The sequence below is a fragment of the Aquarana catesbeiana genome, linkage group LG02 (assembly GCF_042186555.1).
Source record: "Aquarana catesbeiana isolate 2022-GZ linkage group LG02, ASM4218655v1, whole genome shotgun sequence".
NCBI lineage: Eukaryota > Metazoa > Chordata > Amphibia > Anura > Ranidae > Aquarana > Aquarana catesbeiana.
Window position 1 is genome coordinate 175955862 of NC_133325.1, and position 24095 is coordinate 175979956.

Below are 24095 nucleotides of genomic sequence, written 5' to 3' on the forward strand. Positions count from 1 at the left end.
CAAGTTGCAGTGGCCCAAACTGGCACTAGATATCAGCATACTACACAAAAAATAATAACCTCATGCAGTTCAATACAAGACATAAAAATTACATAAAAGCAGTACACAGGGGAAGAAGGGGAAAGTGAAACCAGCTGAAAAATACTCAAGTGTAAATGGGGGGTTTAGTCCAAGCATGACCGTTTCTGACCTTGACTGTTACATAATTCTTTTATACTACTTAGCCTATAGAAACAGCATTCATATAATTCCTATATTAATGTCCTTTCCTTGTTAATTAATGCCTATCATTTTGTTAATTCAAATTAGCTTTTCTGTGTTATGTAAGCCACTAGATGGCACAAGTTCATGCTGAAAAATGTTTAATTCAAAGTTCCATACAAAACATTGAATTACACAGTGGGTGCATTTTTATAAGGTAGTGAATCTGACATTTCCCAAACCGCTGAATCTTAAAGGTACATATGTTTTAAATGACAGTGATAATACTCTAATATACTCTATACTCTAATATAATAGTAAGTAACCTGTACTAGGTACCCTGGCAAATGCATTCTATACAGTTTGCAATGGGCGTAACCCTTTTTCAGGTAGACCTTTTGCACGGGGCATTGAAGCAGCCAAGCTGCAAAGATAAAAGCGCATGAATAAGCTTAAGCCTGGTACACATGTACCGAAAGATGCTGATAACCAGTTTTGGTTCAAAACATCTTTACCAAAGGCCATACCTCAGTTGTGCACATAATCTAATACCCTTAAATGTACCCTCTTAATTTCCATGTCATAAAAATACTAGCTGAAATTTTGAATCGTTGCCAACATTGTAAAAAAAAGTTTAGGGACATTTTTTTGCATATAGGCGGAGCCTTGTTATAATTAGGGGGCGGGGCATTTGTTTGTAGGCATGACATAGCAAAATAGTAAAATGCTGCGCGCAAAGCGCGCCGTGGCGAAAACTGGGCGTGGTTTACGCAAAATGGTGGGCGTGGCTTAAATTGGCGTGGCTCGAAAGGGGGTGTGGTTAGAGTCTGAGATGAATGAGGGATGGAGTGAGGAAGAAAGAAAGAAAGAAAGAAAGAAAGAAAGAAAGAAAGAAAGAAAGAAAGAAAGAAAGAAAGAACAGCAGGCCCAGATCCTACACCACAATAGAAATATGTGTATTCCAGAAAGTTTAACAAATCAGCAGATAAAGATACTCCAAACACCTGGGGTTAGTGCTTCAATCATCCCGGCACCATGGTTGTTATAGTGTCAGGGTGATTGAAGCGCATTATTTCTATTATTACATTGTAATATAAAATGAAATCATTCAACTCACCATAATGCAGAATCCGTGGAGGCCCCGAGTGTGTCACCTGCCACGTCGCCTGCCACCAGATGCCATCAGGTGCCCCCAGCAGAGTCAGCCCTTGCATCAGGTGCCTCCCCAGCAGAGTCCGTCCTTGCATCAAGTGCCTCCCCAGCAGAGTCCGTCCTTGCATCAAGTGCCCCCCAGCAGAGTCCGTCCTTGCATCAGGTGCCCTCCCCAGCAGAGTCCGTCCTTGCATCAGGTGCCCCCAGCAGAGTCCGTCCTTGCATCAGAGGCCCCCAGCAGAGTCCGTCCTTGCATCAGGGGCCCCCTGTAGAGTCCGTCCTTGCATCAGGTGCCCCCAGCAGAGTCCGTCCTTGCATCAGGTGCCCCCAGCAGAGTCCGTCCTTGCTTCAGGTGCCCCCAGCAGCAGTGGCATAGTGTGGGTTGTCAGCGCCCGGTGCAAGGCAAGAAATTTGCATCCCCTAACCTATGGACTTTTAGCACTTCCCAAGTCCCTTCCCTTCCTATAATAGTACTTACCAGCCTGATTCCTACACTGACCCCTACACTGACCGCTACACTGACCTACCTATCCACTACACTGACCTACATGATTCCTAGACTGACCATTACACTTACCTACCTGTTCACTGCACTGACCTACCTATCCACTACTCTGACCTACATGATTCCTAGACTGACCATTACACTTACCTACCTGTCCACTGCACTGACCTACCTATCCACTACTCTGACCTACATGATTCCTAGACTGACCATTACACTTACCTACCTGTCCACTGCACTGACCTAAACAACTAAGAGAAAGGAAAGCAAGTCCTGTTGAATCAAAAATCAACGGTGAAAAATAATTTTTCAAACCGTAATGCCACTTACCTAAGTATTGTACTATTGCCGTAGCCAAACTATGCATATACAAAAAAATTCTCTTCTCGTCCTAAGCGAATATTCCTCTTGCATTATTTATCCTCATATGGGGCTTATTAACAGCTCTCATTGTTCCTGCCGTTTCTTTCTTCTGCTTTTTCATCTCCTTGACCCTCCCGCCCTTTTGTACTTATTCCACACCCGTCTTTCTCTCACTGTCTGGATCAATATGGTCACAACAAGTATGATGGTTAAAGTACTGTTAGGAATATTCAAAATATTACACTCAGTTACTTTTTTTTGTTAATATGGTTTTAAACACTTGTGAGGGTTTGGTTGAAGATTCAAAGTAAGACAATATGATGATGCACTGAAGTGGAAAGGAACGGTAGTTTTTAGGAATAATAACTTTAGGGGCGTGGCCAACGACCGGGATGTGAGGACGTGCAAAGCCTGAGCTCCGTCCGCCTCACTCAGATCCTTCAACCATCCTGCTAGCCCGGCCGCCATCCACAACCATCCTCACACTTACTAACCTCCCAGGACTCCAGAGCACCTCGGGCCATGGTGAAATACGGTCCGGCCATGGAGGAAACATCAGGATTCGGTCCGCCATCGCAGCCATGCCCGCCGCAGCAAAATGGCGCCGGCCGGCGCCACGCTCAGAAGCAAGGTCAGCCATCCACCTCCCTGACAATCCAGCAGCATCGAGGGAAGGGTGAGTCACAATATATCCCTGGCAGCAGCCCTGAAAACCCCCTTCTATCCTCCTCCCCGGATGACATAGACTCAGTATCTGATCCTAAGGCTGATGTGGCTGCAGGCCCTGCGGAGCCCTCTCTCTCCCAAATTATGGAGGCCATACAGCACAGCCATGCTTCCCTCACCACACAAATGGATTCAATTAAAACTGATTTATCATTCCTGAAGCATGATGTACAAAACCTAAGACATAGAGTGCAAAATGCAGAACAGCGCATAGGAGATTTAGAGGATGACACGCGCCCTTTGCAGGGATCTGTAAGGGAGCTGCGCCAGGCCCAAGATTATATGGCTGATAAGCTTACAGATATGGAAGACCGTCTAAGACGTAATAATCTCCGCCTTCTAGGCTTCCCGGAAGGGGCAGAGGGCAAGGCCCCAGAAAAATTTATGGAACAATGGCTGATGTCAGTATTTGGCGCCAATGTTTTTTCCACCATGTTTGCCATCGAGAGAGCACACAGGGTCCCACTACGCCCCCTGCCCCCTGGGGCTCCCCCACGTGCTATGCTTATTAAGATGCTGCATTTCAGGGACAGAGAAGCCATCATTAGAGCAGCCAGGGAAAAAGGGAACATACTCTTCAATGGTAACGGTATTACTATCTTCCCTGACTTCTCGGTGGCCACACAGAAACAACGTGCCACTTTCCTAGCAGTCAAGAGGCGTTTGCGTGATCTGCAACTACCATACAGCATGCTATATCCTGCACGCCTTCGGGTCATTTATCAGGGTAAAGCCCATTTCTTTTCTGATCCGAAAGAAGCGGCTCACTGGGCAGACACGCTGGGACCTTTAGATCAAAGGAACCTACCACGGAGATCACCCCCCCGATGACCAATATAACCCCTTATTGTTCCAACATAAACAAAGCTCTTTGTTCACTGATATTCTTGAACTATTGATCTTTAATATCCACAATGAAGATTGCAAATAAGCTCCAGGACATTGACATTTCCATATTAGCTCCTACTGAACGGTAGAAAGGCAGAGAAGACCAATGCTGTACGTCCCATGATGGAACTGTTCATATCCTTCCACTGGCTGACCAAACTGGTTACAACTAGGCGGGCTGGAACTGGAACTTTTCTATCATCATCCAGCTGAATATTTTGCTAAGGCCGGGCTGAGGAATACTTTGATACACGGGTGGTAGCTTGTGTCTATAATCTCCATCTGTTTAGTGCTACCCCAGGTTGTTGACTACGGGACTGTTCTAAACACCCCCTGCTACGCAGGTTCAAGTTAGGGTATAAAGCTCTCATGAGTTGGGGTATGGGAGCCGGGAGGGTTAGGGTGGGTTGGGAAGGTGGGAAAACCTTTTGGGTGTTGGCATCGTTTATGCCTTGGTTACATGTTTATTACTATTTTACGATATATATTTGCAGGTTCATGGATCAGACTAACCATCAAGGTGCTCAGGTATATGTACTAGATAACATACAAATTTTTCAGACAAATATCCGGAATTGCGCCGCCGCTTCACGAGGAGCCCGGGGACCCACAGGATGGCTGACCCTGGGGTGTCTCGGGAGGCGGTCGTGCAACCTTTTGTATTACACCCAAAAATGAATAATTTACGTCTGATATCATGGAATGTTAGGGGGCTTAATTCCAAGATAAAGCGTTCAGTGATGTTTGATTATTTAGCACGCCACAAGCCGCATGTGATCCTCCTCCAGGAGACCCATCTCCAGGGTTCCAGAGTTATGGCCCTTAAAAGAGCTAAAATAGCTTATGCCCTACACTCCACCTATTCTTCATTTGCCAGGGGGACGTCTATTCTCATTGCCAAATCAGCACCAATCTCCATTAAACACATTAAACTTGACCCAAATGGCTGCTTTGTCATCTTGGTAATGGAACTTCTAGGTAAACCATATACGGTGGTAAATATTTACATCCCACCACCCTTTACGAGGAAATTCTTTGAAAGGGTGATGGGAACAATACTCGAAATCGCTGAAGGCCCACTAATCATAGCAGGGGATTATAATACGGTGCTAGACAACTCTATAGACAGATTCCGATGTTCTATAATGCCCCCAACGCCCTTAGGATCATATCTCACTCAATTTGACCTGGTGGAGGCCTGGAGGTGGAGACATGCGGGGGCAAAAGAGTACTCATGTCAATCTGACTCCCATAATACTCTATCACGAATTGATCTCTGTTTGGTCTCTTCTAGCATTCTTCATTTAATAACAAGAATTAAGTATCTGCCCAGAGCACTATCGGACCACTCACCTCTGATGGTGGATCTGGCCCTTGACACGCCCTCCTCGTACAGAATGTGGAGGCTGAGCCCACTCTGGTTAGAGGATCAGGCCGTGGTGGACCAGAGTTCTGCTGATATGAAAATTTATTGGATAAATAACAAACATAGTGCAGACACCCTGACGGTCTGGGATGCCTTTAAGGCCACCACTCGTGGCTCCTTTACAGCAGCGATTGGGCAAGCCCGCAAGGCATCACAGTCCAGACTAATGGACGCAGAGGATGGGCTCAGGGACGCGGAGATTGCGTATTCTGACAACCCTACCTCTGCGACACACGCCACTTGGCGACATAGGGCAAGAGAGCTGGACTTGGTACTGGTGGAACGTACACAAAAAAAACTCCTATATCAAAGCCAGCGGATATTTGAATTTGGAGATAAAAATAGTAGGTTATTAGCATACATAGCCAGACCAGAATATCAACCATGCAATATTCCCAGAATCAAAAACTCGGCGGGCATAATAGTGGAACAGAGCAGTGATATTGTAGAAGCGTTTGTTGAGTTCTATTCCAACCTATATACAACCAGAGCTCACTATACGATAGTGGAACTAGATGACTACCTCTCCGAAATTTCACTCCCCAAACTAACAGAACTGCAGACAATCACACTTGACGCCCCGTTGACGGTTGACGAAATAGGAGACGCAATTAAATCTTTTGCTAGACACAAAACTCCAGGCCTTGATGGATTTCCTATTGAGTGGTACATGCACTTTAGGGACCTGCTAATACCTCATTTATTAAAGATGTATAATTTTGCCATTAAAACAGGTCGGTTGCCACCCTCCATGTCAGAAGCATTGATAGTGTTAATTCCCAAGCCTCATAAGGATCACCTCTTATGCGAGTCATACCGACCAATCTCACTTATTAACACTGATGTGAAGATTTTAGCTAAAATACTTGCTAAACGATTAAATGCAGTGATTACGACTATTGTGGGGGCGGATCAAACAGGGTTCATACCTGGAAGGTCAACCTCTATTAATTTACGTAGGCTATATACTAATCTGCAGGCAATCCATGACAAAACTGGTACCCGTGCTGTCCTGGCTTTAGATGCTCACAAGGCCTTCGATTCAGTCGAATGGCCATATCTGTTTGAAGTTTTAGCCAAATTTGGGTTTGGCTCTACTTTTATACAGTGGGTACGTCTCCTTTATTTCAATCCTACTGCTAGACTGAGAGTGAACGCATCTGTATCAAGGGCCTTCCAGATAAAGAGAGGTACAAGACAGGGGTGTCCATTGTCGCCACTCCTGTTTGCAATAGCAATAGAACCCCTGGCAGCATTGGTGAGAACCAGTGGGGAAATTAGGGGACTGACGACTGGGGGCCTGGAAGAAAAGGTGTCCTTGTATGCGGATGACATGTTGATATATTTGGAGGACCCCCAGTCGTCACTCCCAACCCTGCTGGAGATCATCCGACGGTTTGGCCATTTCTCAGGCTTTCAGGTCAACTGGGATAAATCTTTATTGTTCCAGATTGACCGAGAGACTCAAGTAGAACTACCTCAAGATTGCCCACTACAAATAGTTCACAGCTTTAGATACCTGGGGGTATTAATTGAACAACCTATCTCTTCCTATGCCAAGATTAATTTAGACCCTCTCATTAGTAGACTGAAAAATACATTGAAAACCTGGAATAACCTCCCGCTTACACTCCTAGGAAGAATAAATATCTTTAAAATGATATACCTCCCAAGATTCCTTTACGTTCTGGGCAACTCACCAATTTATGTAACAAAAGCCAAATTTAAGGAAATAGATTCTATAATCACCCAATTTATATGGAGGGGTGGTGTAGTGAGGATTGCCAAGCATACCTTGCAATTGCCCACCCTAGAGGGGGGACTGGCGCTACCGTGTCTTCAAACGTATTATATTGCTTCACAACTAGCACATGCCCATTGGTGGTTCTTTCCAGAGGCCAACAATGCAGCTACTGCTCTGGAGGCAGCCATCCTCACCTCATACGAATCCCTCCAAAACTTAATACATCGCATGTCACTAAGGGGGAGAGAGGGAGTAAAGGTTCTAGCCATGACAATACAGATCTTTAAAATATCTAAACTGCTACCCCCTAGCTCTAGAGCTGTCTTGTCTCCTAATGCTCCATTATGGGGAAATCCAAACTTACCTGAATTTAATCAGAGAACTGACGGGGGATATTGGGCAAAAAAAGGGGTTAAAACTATAGCACACCTGTTTTTAGACAATACATTCCGATCTTTTACAGAATTTCAGAGGGATTATGGGCTTCCACACACGGCATACTTCCAGTATTTACAGATAAGACATACTGCAGCGGCACAATTTGGGCTTCGCAATACAGAGATGCAGCCTTCTCAACTTGAACTCCTACTGACTGACCCCTCACACGACAAACTTATATCGCTTTATTATAAGACTCTGCTACACTCTACTACTTCTAGGCTCACTGCTATTCAACATAAATGGAAATTGGATATACCCGAGCTGACGGAGGAGATTTGGGGGGAAATTTTACCCGTACAGGTCCCCTCTGTCATCTCTTCTAGAGATAAAGTGATCCAGACCAAATTATTGTACAGAGCATATTTCACACCACGACTACTATTTAAACTAAAGAGAGCACCCGACTCTCTATGTCCTAGATGCAGGATGGCTGAGGGCACGTTCTTCCATTTACTATGGGAATGCACGCCGATACGGCAATTTTGGTCAGAGGTTACGGCCCTTATCAGCACTGTAGCCAATATACCAAATATCTGTAATCCTCTTAGATGTCTGCTAGGATATATCGATGATGAAGAGTTATCCAAACATGTTCAATCATTCATACGTATAGTGATGTTTTACGCCAAAAAAACAATAACCATGCATTGGAAATCTAGTACGACCCCGACCGTGAAACTCTGGCTAACTATTGTCAACCAAGCTATACCATTATATAAGCTGACATACGAGGCAAGGGGATGCCCCAAAAAATTCACAAAAATCTGGAGCTCATGGGTGAGTTCAGAGAGTACCATACCCCCTGCTTAATTAGTGAACACAACACTGGTTTAAAGATATTGCAACTCCCCATACCTACCTCTTGATAGAGACAATGTAATATAATGCAAGATGTACTGTGTGTATTACTATATAAGGTCAATCTGTATACCTGTCCACTGTACTGAACCTTGAATAATGCAATATTTGATGTGCCTTGTGAACCTGCTTAACAATTATTGTTACTGTTTATAAAACAATAAAAAATTACCCCCTTTAAAAAAAAAAAAGGAATAATAACTTTGTTCTGGTTATGTGTGGATCACTTCATTCAGAAAACTGGAAAACGACATGTGTGTAGCCCTTTTAGAAGATTTAGGGCAGTGCTGTCAGAACGGACTTGCTGATAAAAGGGACTGACAGCCCCTAGCCCCACCTAGTCCAGACGAAGCTACGCTACCCCTTTAGCGAAACGCGTTGACGTCACAACAGTCACGTGACGCCAGCCTACGATATGACCCATTCAAACTAAAACTGCGGGCCAGGAGACGTCTGCTCTGCATCCACCTGAACCATACATCTCGTATGGCGAGTGCCGCGAGCATCACGGACCCAGCGATCCTGCTTTGAAGGGCAGGTTCTTCTATTGAGGAGCTCGTTTGAGCCCAACAAGATATCAATGAGATACAACCCAAGTCCGTGCAAGAATCCAACGGGACACAATGACTACTGAATCCAACAGGGTGGTAATGCATGGACGTGCCCTTTTTCCCTTGGAATATCATATAGTTCTTGTTGGAAAAGACCGTTTGTTGAAGCATCCTAATTACCAATGAGCAGGCTGTTTAAACTATTCATCTTGGAGTAAAGTCAGTCAGTCTGTGTACTGATCTCAATAAATTAGCGACAGGATTTGAACATAGTTCATCTAGTGATGACAACACAGTATTTTCCAAACCAACCTGCAAGTGTCTGATTCAAGGTCATCATATTATGATTGAGATCCCCCGGGGGTCATTCACAGTGAAACTGTAAATATAACCAATCTTTATTTGAATGGGAGAATTTTCTCCATTCACTTGTCTATATGCATTTTTTTGCTTTTATGCGAATTAAAGGGGTTGTAAAGGTAAAAATTTTTTCACCTTAATGCATTCTATGCATTAAGGTGAAAAAACTTTTGACAGTACCGCCGCCCCCAGCCCCCCCGTTTTACTTACCTGACGCCTCGAATCTTCGCTGCACGTTCTTGTCATCTTCGCTGCAGCTCAGCCTGGTCGCTGATTGGCTGCAGTGGATGGATTGAAAGCAGCGCAGCCATTGGCTCGCGCTGCTGTCAATCACATCCGATGACGCGGCGCGCCGGGGGGCGGGGCCGAGTGATACAGCGAGCGGCTATAGCCGCCGGCTGTATCACGGGAGCGCGCCCGCAAGCACTCACCACCATGCGAGGGAGCTCGCATTAAGGTGGTGAATGCTTGCGGGGAGGAGCTGAGACAGCCGCCGAGGGACCCCAGAAGACTAGGTTCGGGGCCACTCTGTGCAGAACGAGCTGCACAGTGAAGGTAAGTATGATATGTTTGTTATTTTTTAAAAAAAAAAAAAATACCTTTACAACCGCTTTAATCACAAGTCAGTTTCTCTGTGAATGGTATGCTGGTGTCCGGACGTTTTGAGTTTGGTTGTTTATGTGTATTGTAGTGTGTATGTGTTTCCATGTGTTTTTTTTTTAATGTTTTTACTAGATCATTCTTTTGGGGTTTTTTTTGTTGGAAAAACCTTCAAAAGTACTATGAATGAAGCTGTTTCAATATTTATAGTCGCACCATGAATCCATGTAAATCGCGCCCCTAGTGGAATTAATAAAACATTTTTGTACTTTTTATAGAATCAAAATCTTGACTAAGACTTTCTGTTGCGGAAGTAGCTGCTTTAAGATCCTGGTAGCAATACCGAGATTTTTTTGGATATGCACTGCACCCACCTGTCCACTACACACTGTCCACTACATTGACCACTACACTACACTGATTACCACTATACTACACTAATTACTACACTACACTATCCACTACACAGCCCACTACATTATAATACCCAGCAGAGCCGTGTCCAGAAGACGTTACCTGCTGTGCGTGAGGATGTGGGGCTGACCTAGGCCAAGCTAGGGGTCCGAGGAGTCTTCCAAATGGAGCCTTGTGAAAAGGGGGAGCCAGGACCATCAGTGTCCCCAGCCAGTGGAGCCCAGGTCCCTCCATCAGTGTCTCCGCTCGTCGGACACAGGGGGGCGGAGGGTTGGCGGCGGCTGCGGGTGGAGGATGATCACTTCCTTGTGTTCAGTGGAGAGCGGGGAGGGGGTTACCAATCCCTGCAGCCAATAGGCTTCAGTGTACAATAGAATTTTCTATTTGTACACTGAAGAGAGAAGCCGCCCCTCTGCACTGAACACAAGGGGAAACATTCCCAATTTTCTCAGGACAAAAGCAAAATCCTGTGAAAATAATCGGGACAAACTTAAATCGGGATGAGGGTCCCAAAAATCGGGATTGTCCCGGGAAAATCTGGACTGTTGGCAACGTTAAAGAGAAACAGAAATGTGGAAGCTCTGCCTATTACCATCTTACTGTACTTTGTTCTGAATTGTTTAAACACAAGAACACACAAGGGTGCTGGATTCAGATTTTCCACTGAATTCAATTCATCAGCACGCCACATAATGAGGATTACCCACAGGAACAGGGAAAGAACCCAGAGTTTAGAATCTACATACATACAATCCATTGAGAGTGCCAAACAATTGTTCAAGGGTCCAAAGTAATTTAATACTGATTCATAGCAGAATAGAATATCAGAGTAAAGTTATTCATAGCATTCTGCTATGAATCAATTTTGTCACTAAATTACCATGGACTCTTGGATGTTTCTTTGGTGCTCTCATTTGATTGTATTTTTAGATTTGAACTGTGTCTCTGTAATAGAGGCAGCCATCTTGGTAGAGGCAGGGCTTTGCTTTCTCAGGAGGGAGAACAGGAAGTAGCACAGTACTGATAGCACCATATTTCCTTAGACTAGCAGTCAGAGGCTGCAGTACCTTGGATCTCACACTCAAGGGTCGCCGGTTCGAATCCCAACCATGACACTACCTGTCTGGAGATTGCATGTTCTCCCTGTGCCTGCGTAGGTTTCCTCCGGGTACTCTGGTTTCCTCCCACACTCCAAAGACATGCTGGTAGGTTAATTGACTTCTTTCCAAAAAAAAAAAAAAAATTGTCCCTAATATATGAATGTGAGTTGGGGACCTTGGATTGTGGGCTCCTTGAGGGTACGGACCGATGTGAGTGTGCGATGTATGTGTGGAGTGCTGCGTAAATTGATGGTGCTATATGGGTACCTTGAATAAAAAAATAATCTTAATGAGACACAATGAACAGGGATAGGGGACAATTGTAGACACGCACCCTCACTCAGGTTGAACTGAATGGACTGGTGTCTTTATTCAACCTTACTAACTATATAACTATGTAACTATATATACAGCTGTAAGGATGTAGGCACAGGAGTGCCTAGGCAATCTCACATACCAGTAAAGTAAATGAATACAGCTGCGCTTAAGTGAAAAAATATAATCTACGAACTACAAGTAATTCAAAAACATTATCTTCTTTCAGTAACGTATTTTACATGTATTCCCCATACATAAACAAAAAGTGCACTGTAGTCCACAAATATAATCACACACAATCTATGCTTTAGTGCTTGACTCCAAGCACTCTCATCCAAAGTGCTCAGTGCAGTCTAGTGAATAATCCAGTGAAGAACGTACTGTACACAAAAAAAGAGAACTCACCCAGAACCTTTGACCCTTTGATTATAAATGGGTCAAATAACACTTGTGGGTATTATCATTGCTCAATGTATATATTTAATAAAACTCTACTCATCAATGATATACCGTCATGAAAAACCCAAAAGGGCTCACATTAAAAAGGCGCCCTCTGGCACCTGCTATGTTTGGCTCGTATCTGTGTATCCATGCTGCTGCTGCTCCGACCCACCGGAAGCAAGCGTGTGCTCCATTGGGAGGAAGTGACACCTGGGCAAAATGCATAGAGGCGGAATTTAGAACGTTCCCAAAGTAGTGGGGATAGATACACAGATACCTGCTGAACATATTGGGTGCTGAGGGTGCCTTTTTAAATCCTATCATATTTTTTTTTGATAGTATATCATTGCTGAGCAGAGTTTTATTAAACCTATATGTTGCGCAGTGATGGTTTAATTTTATATCATTCCCAGGTCTGTGGTCTGACATCTTTATGATGAGAGGGATATTCTGAATGCCTGCCTGAAGAGTTATAATATCCACAAGTGGATATTGAGCACTGAAGCACTAATTGAATTATATTCGTGTACTCAAGTGTATGGGGAATACATGTGATATATGTGTAGCACCCTCCTAGGTGGGTGCTAGGATAGATAGCTGTTAAGTGTTGCAGATTTAGTTGCCACATGGTAGGCAGTGTGGATTTAATTTTGTGACAGGCATATAATCATCTTTTCCCATCACTTTTTATTTATCGGTTATGGGCACTCACTCATTTCCATCCACTATAATCTCCAGTAGATGGAGAATATTATTAGAAAATCCAAAATGTAACTTTAGGAAGGCACCAACTTTGCAGAACCATGTAGAGAAAAATGTGATAGATCCATCCAAGGAAAATACAGTTACCTCTTTTAACGAAAGAGAGCTTTACACATGTGGCAAGTAGTATACCTGTAGGAGAGTAAAGAATAACAACAGGAGAAGGAAAACTTTCAGGTCACAAGGTACAGGGGGAGAATACACTATTAAGCATTTTATTATATATGTAGCACTAACTCACGGTGGAGCTGCTGGTTTAAGCGGGTCTGTTACCTTCACTTTGCTTCCCTCTGTTTCACAAGCACCGGGTCTAGGGGTTCCGTTGAGTTTACTGCTGGACGACACACGCACCAACACTGGAGTATGTTTTCAATGCTTTATTGAACAGTCAAGCTTTAGGAAGTAGCAGGAAGTGACGGAAAAGGAAACCTTCAGGAGAAACTCAAATATCTTCTTACAAGATCTTAGCGACAAATGTCCTGGTAGAATCCAGATAATTATTTGGAATGCGTTCCCCTCATGAGACGCACTCTTTGCTCGTCTGGATAGGCCTCTCTCACCGGTCTAGCAACCAGTACGCAGCACAAATCTAAAGTCTCTGCCACAGACTTATTTGGGGGGGTAAATCTGCATGATCCTCTGCCACAGGATGTGTCAGATCTTCTGCAGTAAAGTCAGTCACAGAGCCTGAACCTTTAAGCCGAACCGGCGACACTATGCTGTATAATTACTTCTTTTGGATACGTACTCCAACCGAGTCACCAGGCCCCTCTATAGACCAGCACGCTGTGTGATATCTCCAAGACGGGTCCTCCCCTGGGATCTCCTCAGCTGTCCAGCTTCGTCACACAGGACCGACAGCTCAGGACCATTCCTCGGCCGCGGTGGTAGGCTCCAGACAAGCCTCTGGACCCACCCCTGCGCTGCAGCATCGTGGGCCTCCTGGTCGGAGGACTACGAGGTAGCTCCTTAACGCATACCTGTCGGCCAGGAGGGCCAGCAGGTGGCTGCAAAACGACCTAGAACGTGGCGTCTGTCCCATAACTACCCTCGCCCAGAATGCAACTTGGAGGACCACCTCCACCGAGCTTGCCCCCGAGACAGAGGAGCATCCATACACTTTGACACGTTGCCCTCCCAACACTGACTAACGGTAACAGCGACACCCACCGGTCAGCACGGAAGCACACACAACGTCAGCCAAGCTGGAACAGAGGCAAACTTTTAACCTTCCTAATACACAATTTACTAAATTTACCTAATCTGCGGTAGATTGTAAATCTACCAGTGCTACATATACTGTATAATACAGAAGGGAGTGGTATATGGCATCCGATGTTCATGCAGGCTAAAGTACATTGGTCGCACAAAAAGGACGCTTGCAAGCCTAAAGGAACATTGGTTATAATATATCAGTTGGGTTCAGAAAACATAATCTCTCAAAACATTTTGCGTTGAACCATAACAAGAATCCGTCAGATATAACATTCTGGGGAATTGATCAATTTAAAAAGAACTAAAAAGGCAGTAATAATATTAAGTTTGAGTTAAAATGAATCCAAATCGATTTAAGAACTAAACCCCCCCCCCTCCCCCCTCAGTGGTTTGAATATGGAATTTGACCTAAACCGTTTAATTATTTTATTTTTTTTTAAGCTATTAGGTTCATAACTATGGTTTATGTATTGTGTTTTTAACTTCATGCAATGTATATAATATGGTAACTCAAAGTGATGTTTAGAACATCAGATTTTACATAATTTATAAATAGGCTGAGCTTTTATTAGAGCATATGGTGCTATTAAATGTTGTGTTTGATAAGTGAAGTGCCTTGTAAACATAGCGGTACAAAGAGGAAAGCCGCCATTAGTATAATGTATTCATGCAGTTTTTTACAAAAATATAGACAAGACGTAAACAGGCAAGATGCCATGGGGAAATCTTCATGGAAACATAACAACAAAGCCGAGGAGTAGTAAAAAAAGAAATGGAGTGGGTGGTTACCAGAGAAACATGTAGACGTTTCTCTAAACATGTAAGCGTGTAAACGTGTACAAAGTAGCCCATAAAAACAGGCAGACATCACAGCACTCCACAACCTCTTAGCAAGCCAAGGAGCAGAGCCGGTGACAACATTTCGCTACGATGAAAGTATATATGAAAGTAGCTTGATGATTGCATGTAAAACAAGCCAAAGACATAATACTTTCTGGAGAGGAGTATAAAAAGTGAGGGTCCCCACTAGGAGGTTGCAGAGTGGCAAAAAAAGAGCGAAAGTCAATAAAGGTCCTTTTTTGGGAAGGTGCAGTTTGACCTACTATAATGTATACAAAAAACAAAAACACTGGTAAAGCTTCAGCCTCCAGTTCCACCTTCACTATCACATTATTATGTGCCGGCACTAGTCGCAACATGCATTAGGCTCCATTCACACTTGTGCGACTTGTCATGCAACTTTGGACATCAAAGTTGCATGACCAGTTGTTCCCCATGTTTTCCAATGATAACCAATCATATAGTATATGCGCGACTTAAAGTTGCAGCGACTTCAAAGTAGTTCATGCACTAGTTTGGCCTGATTTTCATGCAACTTGAAGGCCATAGACTTCAACCCTCAAAAGTTGCATGAAAGTCATACCTGAATTTTATACAATGCATCAGTTGTCCATTATCACTGGTCAAAGTCTTATTCAAGTTGCACCCATCTAAAGTTGTGTAAAAGTTGCACTCCAAAGTCGGTGCAACTTTGGAATCGTACAAGTGTGAAAGGAACCTTATTGAGTGTAACTTATCACACAAGGGAGTCCCACTTGCCCTGGGTTTATAATGTGACTAGTGGGAGTAGTTAGGAACACTGATTTTGCTGGAATAAAACTAAAAACTGGAGTAATGAGACCTTTCAGTTGTAGATACCAAGAGATATAATAGTTCGATTTTTGGCAAAGCCCAACTCACATTACTAGCAACTGAAATTAGTTGAGTTAGATAAAACATCTTACTTTATCTAATTAGAGAATTGCTGCATATCCAGTGCTCTTAGTAACATATTTTTTTAAATTACGTATTTATCAGTGTATAACACGCACAGGCGTATAACATGCACATTAACTTTAAGAGGGAAGCTTCAGGAAAAAAACTTTACACAGCCCCCCTGCATAATACAGGGATCCCCTGCATATTACACAAACCCCCTGCATAGTACACGGACCCCCTGCATAGTACACGGACCCCCTGCATAGTACAGGGACCCTCTGCATAGTACACAGGCCCCCTGCAGAATACACAGCCCCCTGTACAACACACAACCCCCTGGACAACACACAGCCCCCTTTCATTATAAAGCCCCCCCCCCCCCTGCATTCCCAGCACTGGGACAGGGACAGCAAGCATACTCTAAAGTTGAGAAAACTTCACACTGTCAGCCTGTCAGCCCCTTCTCATACACCGCTCCTCCTGTGTCACTCATTGTAAATCAAAGCTTCTAAATACCCCCATTAACTACCCAACCCCGCTCTCTCTCGTGGACCCGGTCATGTGACTGCTCTCCTCTCTTTCATTGATGGTCACGTGACCGCTCTGCTCCTCCAATTAAAAGCGAGCGGGAGGAGGAGAGCAGCCACAATGAGCGGCATTAATTAAAGGGTTTGGAGGCTTAGATTTACATTGAGTTACACAGGAGGAGCGGTATATGACAAAGGGCTGGCACTACAGTAATGTTTTCTTAACATTAGAGTTTGGTGGTAGCGCTGTTCTACGACCAGGAGAGGTGGGGCGGCCGGCCTGACACCCTCCCAATAGGTGGCACCTGGGACTGACCACCCGATCCCCATCCCCTGTTAGTAAAAAAGCAGATATCGGCGTATAACACGCTTGCACGTTTTACCCTCTATTTTCAGGGTAAAAAAGTGCCAATAAATAAGGTACTAAGTATGAGGTGCTTTAATCAGATTATTATTATAATTATTATTATTATTATTATAATACAGGATTTATATAGCGCCAACAGTTTGCACATCACTTTACAACATTAGCGCAAACAGTACAGTTATAATACAATTCAATACAATATAATATTTGTATTTAATCTAAATGTTACTACAATAAATATACGAATTAGATAGCAGCTGACTTATTGTACTATATGAGGTGAAACATATGTTTAGTCATTGGATATTAAACATTCTTGTATACAATCATTTTATTTGGGTTTCAAAATACCAACTAAATATTTTGTACTGCAAATTTCACAACCCCAACAATGACACATTTTAAATTTCAGTTTAAATCACATTTTAAGTCCCAGTTTTGCAGATGGGCGTGGCCGGAAGCGGATGGAGGTGAGAGGAGTGGAGTGATTGAGCGAACCCATCCTGCTCCATGAAGCACTGTAAGCCCTGTGGTTAACCGCTAGCCGCTTCACCCTGTAACCGCAAAGATACCTGCAAAACTGCACTGGACTTCTGTCCCCCCTGCTGGGCTATCCCGATCCTGGGTATACTCTGTGATCCCCGAATCCTTGTCTGCTGGGATTGCTGGAGCGGCCGCTGGTGCGGCGGAAGGGGGCGTTGCTCGGGACGCCGCTCGAGGCAGTGTGTGGTCGGCGGGGGTCGAGGAGTGACACGGAGCTCAGCGGTTGCAACACAAGCATCGCGAGAGTGGAGAAAGTGAGCGAGAGCTCGGTCTGGCTGCCAGTGCGAGTGAGGAGACGGAGCCTCAGAGAGACCGCTGCAAACAAGAAACAGGTACACAGTAAATGTATCCTGTTTGAACTGTGTTGTGGACTGTTAGCTGCATACTGATTAGCATTGACGGAGGAACCCTGAAGAAAACCCCTGAAGCCTCCCCCTAGGTTGATCCCTGTCTAAAAGTTGGGATTAAAGCTCCCCCCTGCAGTATGGAAGGGAGGTATTGAGGGAGGTATTGAGCTGATTTCCCCTGCTGACTATTGGACTGACCTGACTTCCTACCGCTGGGTTAATACTAAGAACTGTGAAGGGGTGCATTAAGGGACCCTAAGTGGCCTGTAGTATAGAAGGAGAACTGTGAGTTCTGGAGGGGGAGATCTGATATACAAGAACACTGTTTGACTTATTGACTTATTGATATCTTACTAAGATCTGTGGCTGAGGGGGTGAGAGGCCAGATACCAGACCAGGACTGTTGTTGGGCAACTCTGTGTAATCTTGATTTTTAGTAAACGGCCAGGCTGGTAATAAGGAGCAATTAAAAAGATATCAACAGTTGGCGGTGCAAGTGTATAAGCATATAAGAGGTTTAAGGAGAGCCAGACAACCCGGAGAAAATCAATATGACAGGGAGAAGAAAGGGAGAGGAGCATCCCAGCCAGGAAAATATGGGAACTCAATCCTTGCGGTCAGCTAAGGACAAGGAGAAGGAAAAAGGTCCGCATCTTACTGTGGCGGGGGCAACAGCAGCGGTGGTGGCAGCGTCCGCTAAATTAGAGAAACTGGTCCTGGCAGCAGAACATACCCCAAATAAGGGAGGGCAGCAAGCTCAGACCAAGTCAGTAACAGACAGGAAAAGCCAGGGTCATACGGGTCAGCCTATAGGTATCCCCAGTACAAAGAATTCTACTACAAAAGGCTCAGGAGCCGTCAGCAAGGAAACGGAGGCCTTGGCCGCTCCAATCTCCATGGTGGAAGGAGAACCCTCCCTAAAAGATATCTTTCTGGCAATAAGCGCATGCAACCACTCTTTGGGGGCACTGGGAGAGCAAATGAAGGACATTAAAGAGGAGCTGACCCTAGTACGCCAGGATCTTAAGATGACAACTGAAAGGGTGACGGAAGCGGAAAAGAGAATAAGTCTAATAGAGGATGATTTACTCCCTATGAAACAAGAAGCAAAGAGCTGGAGGGAAAAAATCGAAAAGCTTGTAGGGAAAGTCGATGAAATGGAAAATAGACTTCGCAGGGACAATGTGAGAGTGGTGGGAATCCCTGAGGGGAGTGAAGGCCCGGACCCTATTGTATTTTTGGAAAACTGGATGTTGGGGGTATTTGGAGGTGAAATATTTACACAGCAGTTTTCTATAGAAAGGGCGCATAGAGTTCCGTTTAGGCCCCCCCCACCAGGAAACCCCCCAAGACCGTTTTTAGTTAAATTTTTAAACTACAAGGATAAAGTAAAACTCTTACGTAAAGCTCGTGAAATGGGGAAGATCCTATATAAAGATGCAAGGATATCAATATTCCCCGATTTCTCTCCGGACCTTCAGAAACGCAGAGCTGAGTTTCTGGGGGTTAAGCGTAGCCTTCAGAAATATAATGTCTCATATGCCCTTCTTTACCCGGTTAAGTTGCGGATAAATGCGTTAGGGGGTAGCCAGTTCTTTGAGTCTCCTGCTAATGCGTTAGCATGGCTGGAGGACAAGAAAGATCAATTACCTAAGAAATAGAGGGGATACACTGCGGAAAACCAATATTTATTAATTGGGCATAATTTGAATTAACTGTATTAACATTTACATAAATGGAGTGGGGATGGTTTGGGGACACGGTAAATGGAAGTAGGTTTGAGATGGAGTGTGTTTATAGTAAGGTTTTTTTTTTGAGTATAAAGGGGGAGGGAGGGAGAGGGTGTGGGGGAGGGATGGGGGGGGGGAGGTATGGAAGGGTAGATGGATATGGGTAAATAAATTAGCATACGGGAGGGAGGGGGGGTGGGGGAGGGGTAGGGAGGGGGGGAGGGGGTAAAGAGCACAGGAAAATTAAAATGCAATATAAGGTACCAAGTAACACATTAAGTATAAGGTATATTACATTATGTAAAGACACAAAGGATACGGATAATGATATTTGTATTGTAATAGCTGATATTACAATTAAGCACCGAGGTAGATTTGATAGGGAACTATGTATTTTTTCTTTTGTTTCTTTCTTTTATGGGCATAACTCACTGAATATGGAGAATACTCCCATACTTGGTCACTGGGGGTTTTTTTTTTCCCCTTTTTTTTTTTTTGTGTGTTTTAGTTTTTTTTTTTTTTTTTTTTTCGCAGTGATAATCTTATTCGCAAATAACTAATGGGAATAAAGATTGGCTCATGGAATGTTAGGGGATTGGGTACTCCCCTAAAAAGAGCGCAGGTATTCGATCTGTTAGACGCACTTAGAGTAGATATTGCTTGCCTGCAGGAAACGCATCTGACCGGGGAGACAAAAACATCTATTAAGAACAAAAAATTTCAGAATCAGTACCATGCGGTGCACACCTCTTATTCGAGGGGGGTGGTGGTGCTGATTAGGAGGGGGATTGTGTTTTCCTGCAGACAGAGCAAGATAGATGAAGGGGGTCGATATGTTTTTTTGCACTGTACGATAGGGAATCAGGAATGTATAATAGCAAATATTTATAACCCTCCACCCTTTAAATTAGAAGTTTTATATAGCCTGTTGGAGTTTGTGGTAGACAAACCGAGGATCCCTGTCATTGTAGTAGGGGATTTTAATATTGTAATAAATAAAGAATTAGATAAATTTCCCCCAGGAAAAGCGGGACAGAGTCCATGTGGGATTCGAATGGGCCAGTTTCTTGAAGAGGCTGGGCTGATGGACCTGTGGAGAGTGAGAAACCCTGGGGTACAACAGTTTTCGTGCCACTCTAGTACCCACTCCTCACTTTCAAGAATAGATTTTATTTTAGGTAATGACATGGCCGCTTTATTGGTCAGTGATATAACCTATCATCCAAGAGGAATCTCGGACCACTCACCGGTGACAGTTATGATGGATATCGGGATAAGGAAACAATGAGGTATTTGGAAACTGAACCCAGTGTGGCTCGAGATTCTTGAGGACCCGAAGGAGATCATAGCAAAGCTGAGAGAATTTATAGACCTAAATGAGGACTCAGTAACAAGAGGGGTGATGTGGGACGCGCTGAAAGCGTACATGAGGGGAATATTGATCCAGCAGATTTCAAGAGTAAACAGAGCATCAAAGGTTGAGGAAGAGAATGCTAGAGATGAGGTCCTAGTAGCAGAAAGGGAGCTTGTGGAAAATCCATCCCCGGAAAATTATCAAAGGTGGGAAAATAAGCAATCAATATATAAAGAGGTAATGTCTAGGAAAGCTGAAAATAAAAGAGCATTCCAAAAACAAATAATGTTTGGAGAGGGGGAAAGAGTAGGGAAGATATTAGCTCATATTGCTAAACTGGACGCCCCCCCCCCTCACCCCTGATCTTTGCCTTAGCTATGGAGCCAGTGGCCGCTGCGGTAAGACAAAATAGGATGGTGGAGGGGTTTCGGAGAAGGACCAGGGAGGAGAAGATCGCGTTATACGCGGATGATGTCCTTATTTTCCTGGGGAATACGGAAGGGTCACTAAGACAGGTGATGGGAGTCTTCGCAGACTTTGGGAGGTCTCCGGCCTCACTATAAATTGGGAAAAGTCTGTCCTGCTACCAATAGACCCCATCAAACAAGGTACTTTTCTGGAAGAAACCCCATTAAAAATAGTGGAGAAAACCAAATATTTAGGGATCCAGGTAACAAGGGATTTAGACCATTTCTTAAATAATAACATGGCTCCATTATTGGAGAAATTTTTAAAAAAGCTTGATATATGGAAAGGACTCCCTTTGTCAGTAGCTGGAAGGTGCAACCTGGTTAAAATGCTGTGGATGCCCCAATTATTGTATATCTTACATAATTCACCAGTTTGGATATATGGTAAATGGTTCAAAAAAATAGATATGTTGTTTAGAGGGCTTGTGTGGAGGGGGGGCATCCGAGGATACGTTTGCAGACCCTACAGCTTGCAATGGGTGAGGGGGGCATGGCGGTCCCGCATCCACGTTGCTACTTTCTGGCAGCCCAGCTGCAACATCTGAGAACAGGTAGTGGACCTATGGGTAATAATAACCTTGGTATAATGACTACAGGTGCACCCCATAGACGGGCGCTGGAGGTGTTGGAGGCAAACTCGTTTGCATATAGGACTCCCACAGTTAAACTAATGCTAAAAATCTGGAACAGTATTAAAAGTCTGAAAGATATGGAGGGGATAGTAGGAGATATGCCTCTTTGGGATAACAAATATCTTCAAGAACTAACAAAGATAGGAAAAATTAAAACATGGGAGGTAAGGGGGATAACTAAATTAGAGCAATTATATAATGGTAATGTGCTGAAATCCTTTGCCTCCCTAAAAGAAGAATTTGGTGTCTCGAAGCAGTCATATTTTGGTTATATCCAAATTAGGCATGCACTACAGGCCCAGTTTGGGGAACAAGGTCCGAACTGGAGCCAATCACCCATCCCTCAGATGATAGAGAGTTTTGAGGGATCAAGAGGATTAATAGCTGAACTCTACCAACATATCTTCAGAAATAGCAGGGAAGGGCCAAATAAACTTAGGTGTAGGGGGAAGTGGGAAAGAGACCTGGGGATAATATCGGATGCCCAGTGGAGAGAGGTGTTGAAGGGAGGCCACCAGCTCTCAGTCTCGCCAGCTCAGAAATTTTTGCACCTAATGTTATTGCATAGGGCATACTATACCCCCCAAAAACTGTTTAAATGGGGGAGAAGAATAGATCCCAAGTGTCCTAGATGCCAAATGAATGGAGATCTGGTACATATGGTATGGAAATGTCCTAAATTATCCCGCTATTGGTCAGAAGTGATTGAGGATATAAACAGGTTTTTTAATGTGAGTCTTAAACTAGATCCAAAGCTATGTATTCTAGGGGTGGGTGGGAACTTGGGTAATGGGAGAGATGAAATAAAAGCAGTGCAGAGATGCCTATATCAGGCAAGAAAGGGAATAACCAAGAGATGGCAAGCTGAGAAACCCCCTTCGGTAGTTGATTGGCGTAGAGAAGTGTCGGAAACAATAGGAAAAGAAAGGACAGTGTTTGTAAGGGCAGGAAACCTAAGAGAATTTTAAAAAATCTGGAATCCCTTGCTGATGAGGGTGGCCCACCCTACGGAGTAAACAGAGTAAGAAGAAGACAGGGAGGATGTTGTTCTTAAGATAGGAGTAGTAGTAATATGTTTGTTGTTATATATAAGGAAAAGAGTTTGGTACAAGGTATATATAATGGTGCAATGGGGGGGGGGGGGGGGTAAAAAGCAGAAATGTACCTTTTATAGTGTGAACTTATACACCACATCAGGTATTAGGAGGTTTTATTACTGTTTGGAAACTTGTATATTGAGTAATGTGATGTACTGTGTTTAATCATGAATAAAAATTATCAAATTTAAAAAAAAAAAAAAAAGTCCCAGTTTTTCCTTATTAGTAGAATGTTTAATAATGCATTTACATGCAATAACATGTCATCTATTTTCCTACATTGTTTAGGCGTGAACTTCAACCATTTGGGGTGAAGGTTTGCATCATTGAGCCCAGCTCTTTCAAGACCCCAGCTACAGATATACAGACCACATTACAAAGCCTCAATGATGTCTGGGGACAGGCTCCACTGTGGGCCAAGAACAGTTATGGCCAACAGTATTTCCAGGATTGTGAGTAATATTGCTATAAGCCACCCTCTTTATGATTTATCTATGGCCCATCCTGCATCCTGTATCTGTATGAACAGAACATTCTGGCATCTAAACATATTTAACCACTTCAATACAGGGCACTTTCACCCCTTCCTACCCAAGCCAATTTTCAGTATTCAGCGCTGTCACACTTTGAATGACAATTGTGTGGTCATGCAACACTGTACCCGTATGAAATTTATATCATTTCGTTTTTTTTCACACAAATGTTGCTTTATTTTGGTGGTATTTAATCACAGCTGGGTTTTTTATTTGTTACTAAAAATCTTGCAAATAATCTTTCTTCAGAAATTTAGGCCAAACTGTATTCTGCTACATTTATTTAGTGAAAATAACCTGAATCAGTGTTTATTATTTTGTCTGTAGGAAAGTTATAGAGTTCACAACTATGGCCTATCTCATTTCTTGAGGCTCAAAAATGCCAGAACAGTACAAATATCCCCCAAATGACCCCTTTTTTGGAAATTAGACAGTCCAAGGTATTTAGGAAGAGGTATGGCAAGTTTTTTTTTTTTGGAAAATTGAAGAAATGTAAAAAAAAACAATTTTTTCATATTTTTTTTTTTTTTTTACATACTGTCACAGGTACAGTACAGCATCATCATATAAATGATGTGGCGGTGATCAGGGATACTGACATATGACAGTATGTAAAAAAAAAAAAAAAAAAAAATATATATATATATATATATATATATCATTTTTTTCCCT

General features: G+C 43.5%; 1 protein-coding gene across 3 annotated transcripts in view; it reads left to right on the forward strand.

The window, feature by feature from the left end:
• The window catches only part of LOC141127427 (retinol dehydrogenase 16-like), a 48966-nt gene that overhangs the window by 22774 nt on the left and 2097 nt on the right, over positions 1–24095 (forward strand). For all 3 annotated transcript variants that reach the window (XM_073613848.1, XM_073613847.1, XM_073613849.1), the window contains exon 4: positions 23179–23342. In XM_073613848.1, the coding sequence (XP_073469949.1) occupies positions 23179–23342 (164 nt within the window). The remainder of the gene's footprint in view (positions 1–23178; positions 23343–24095) is intronic.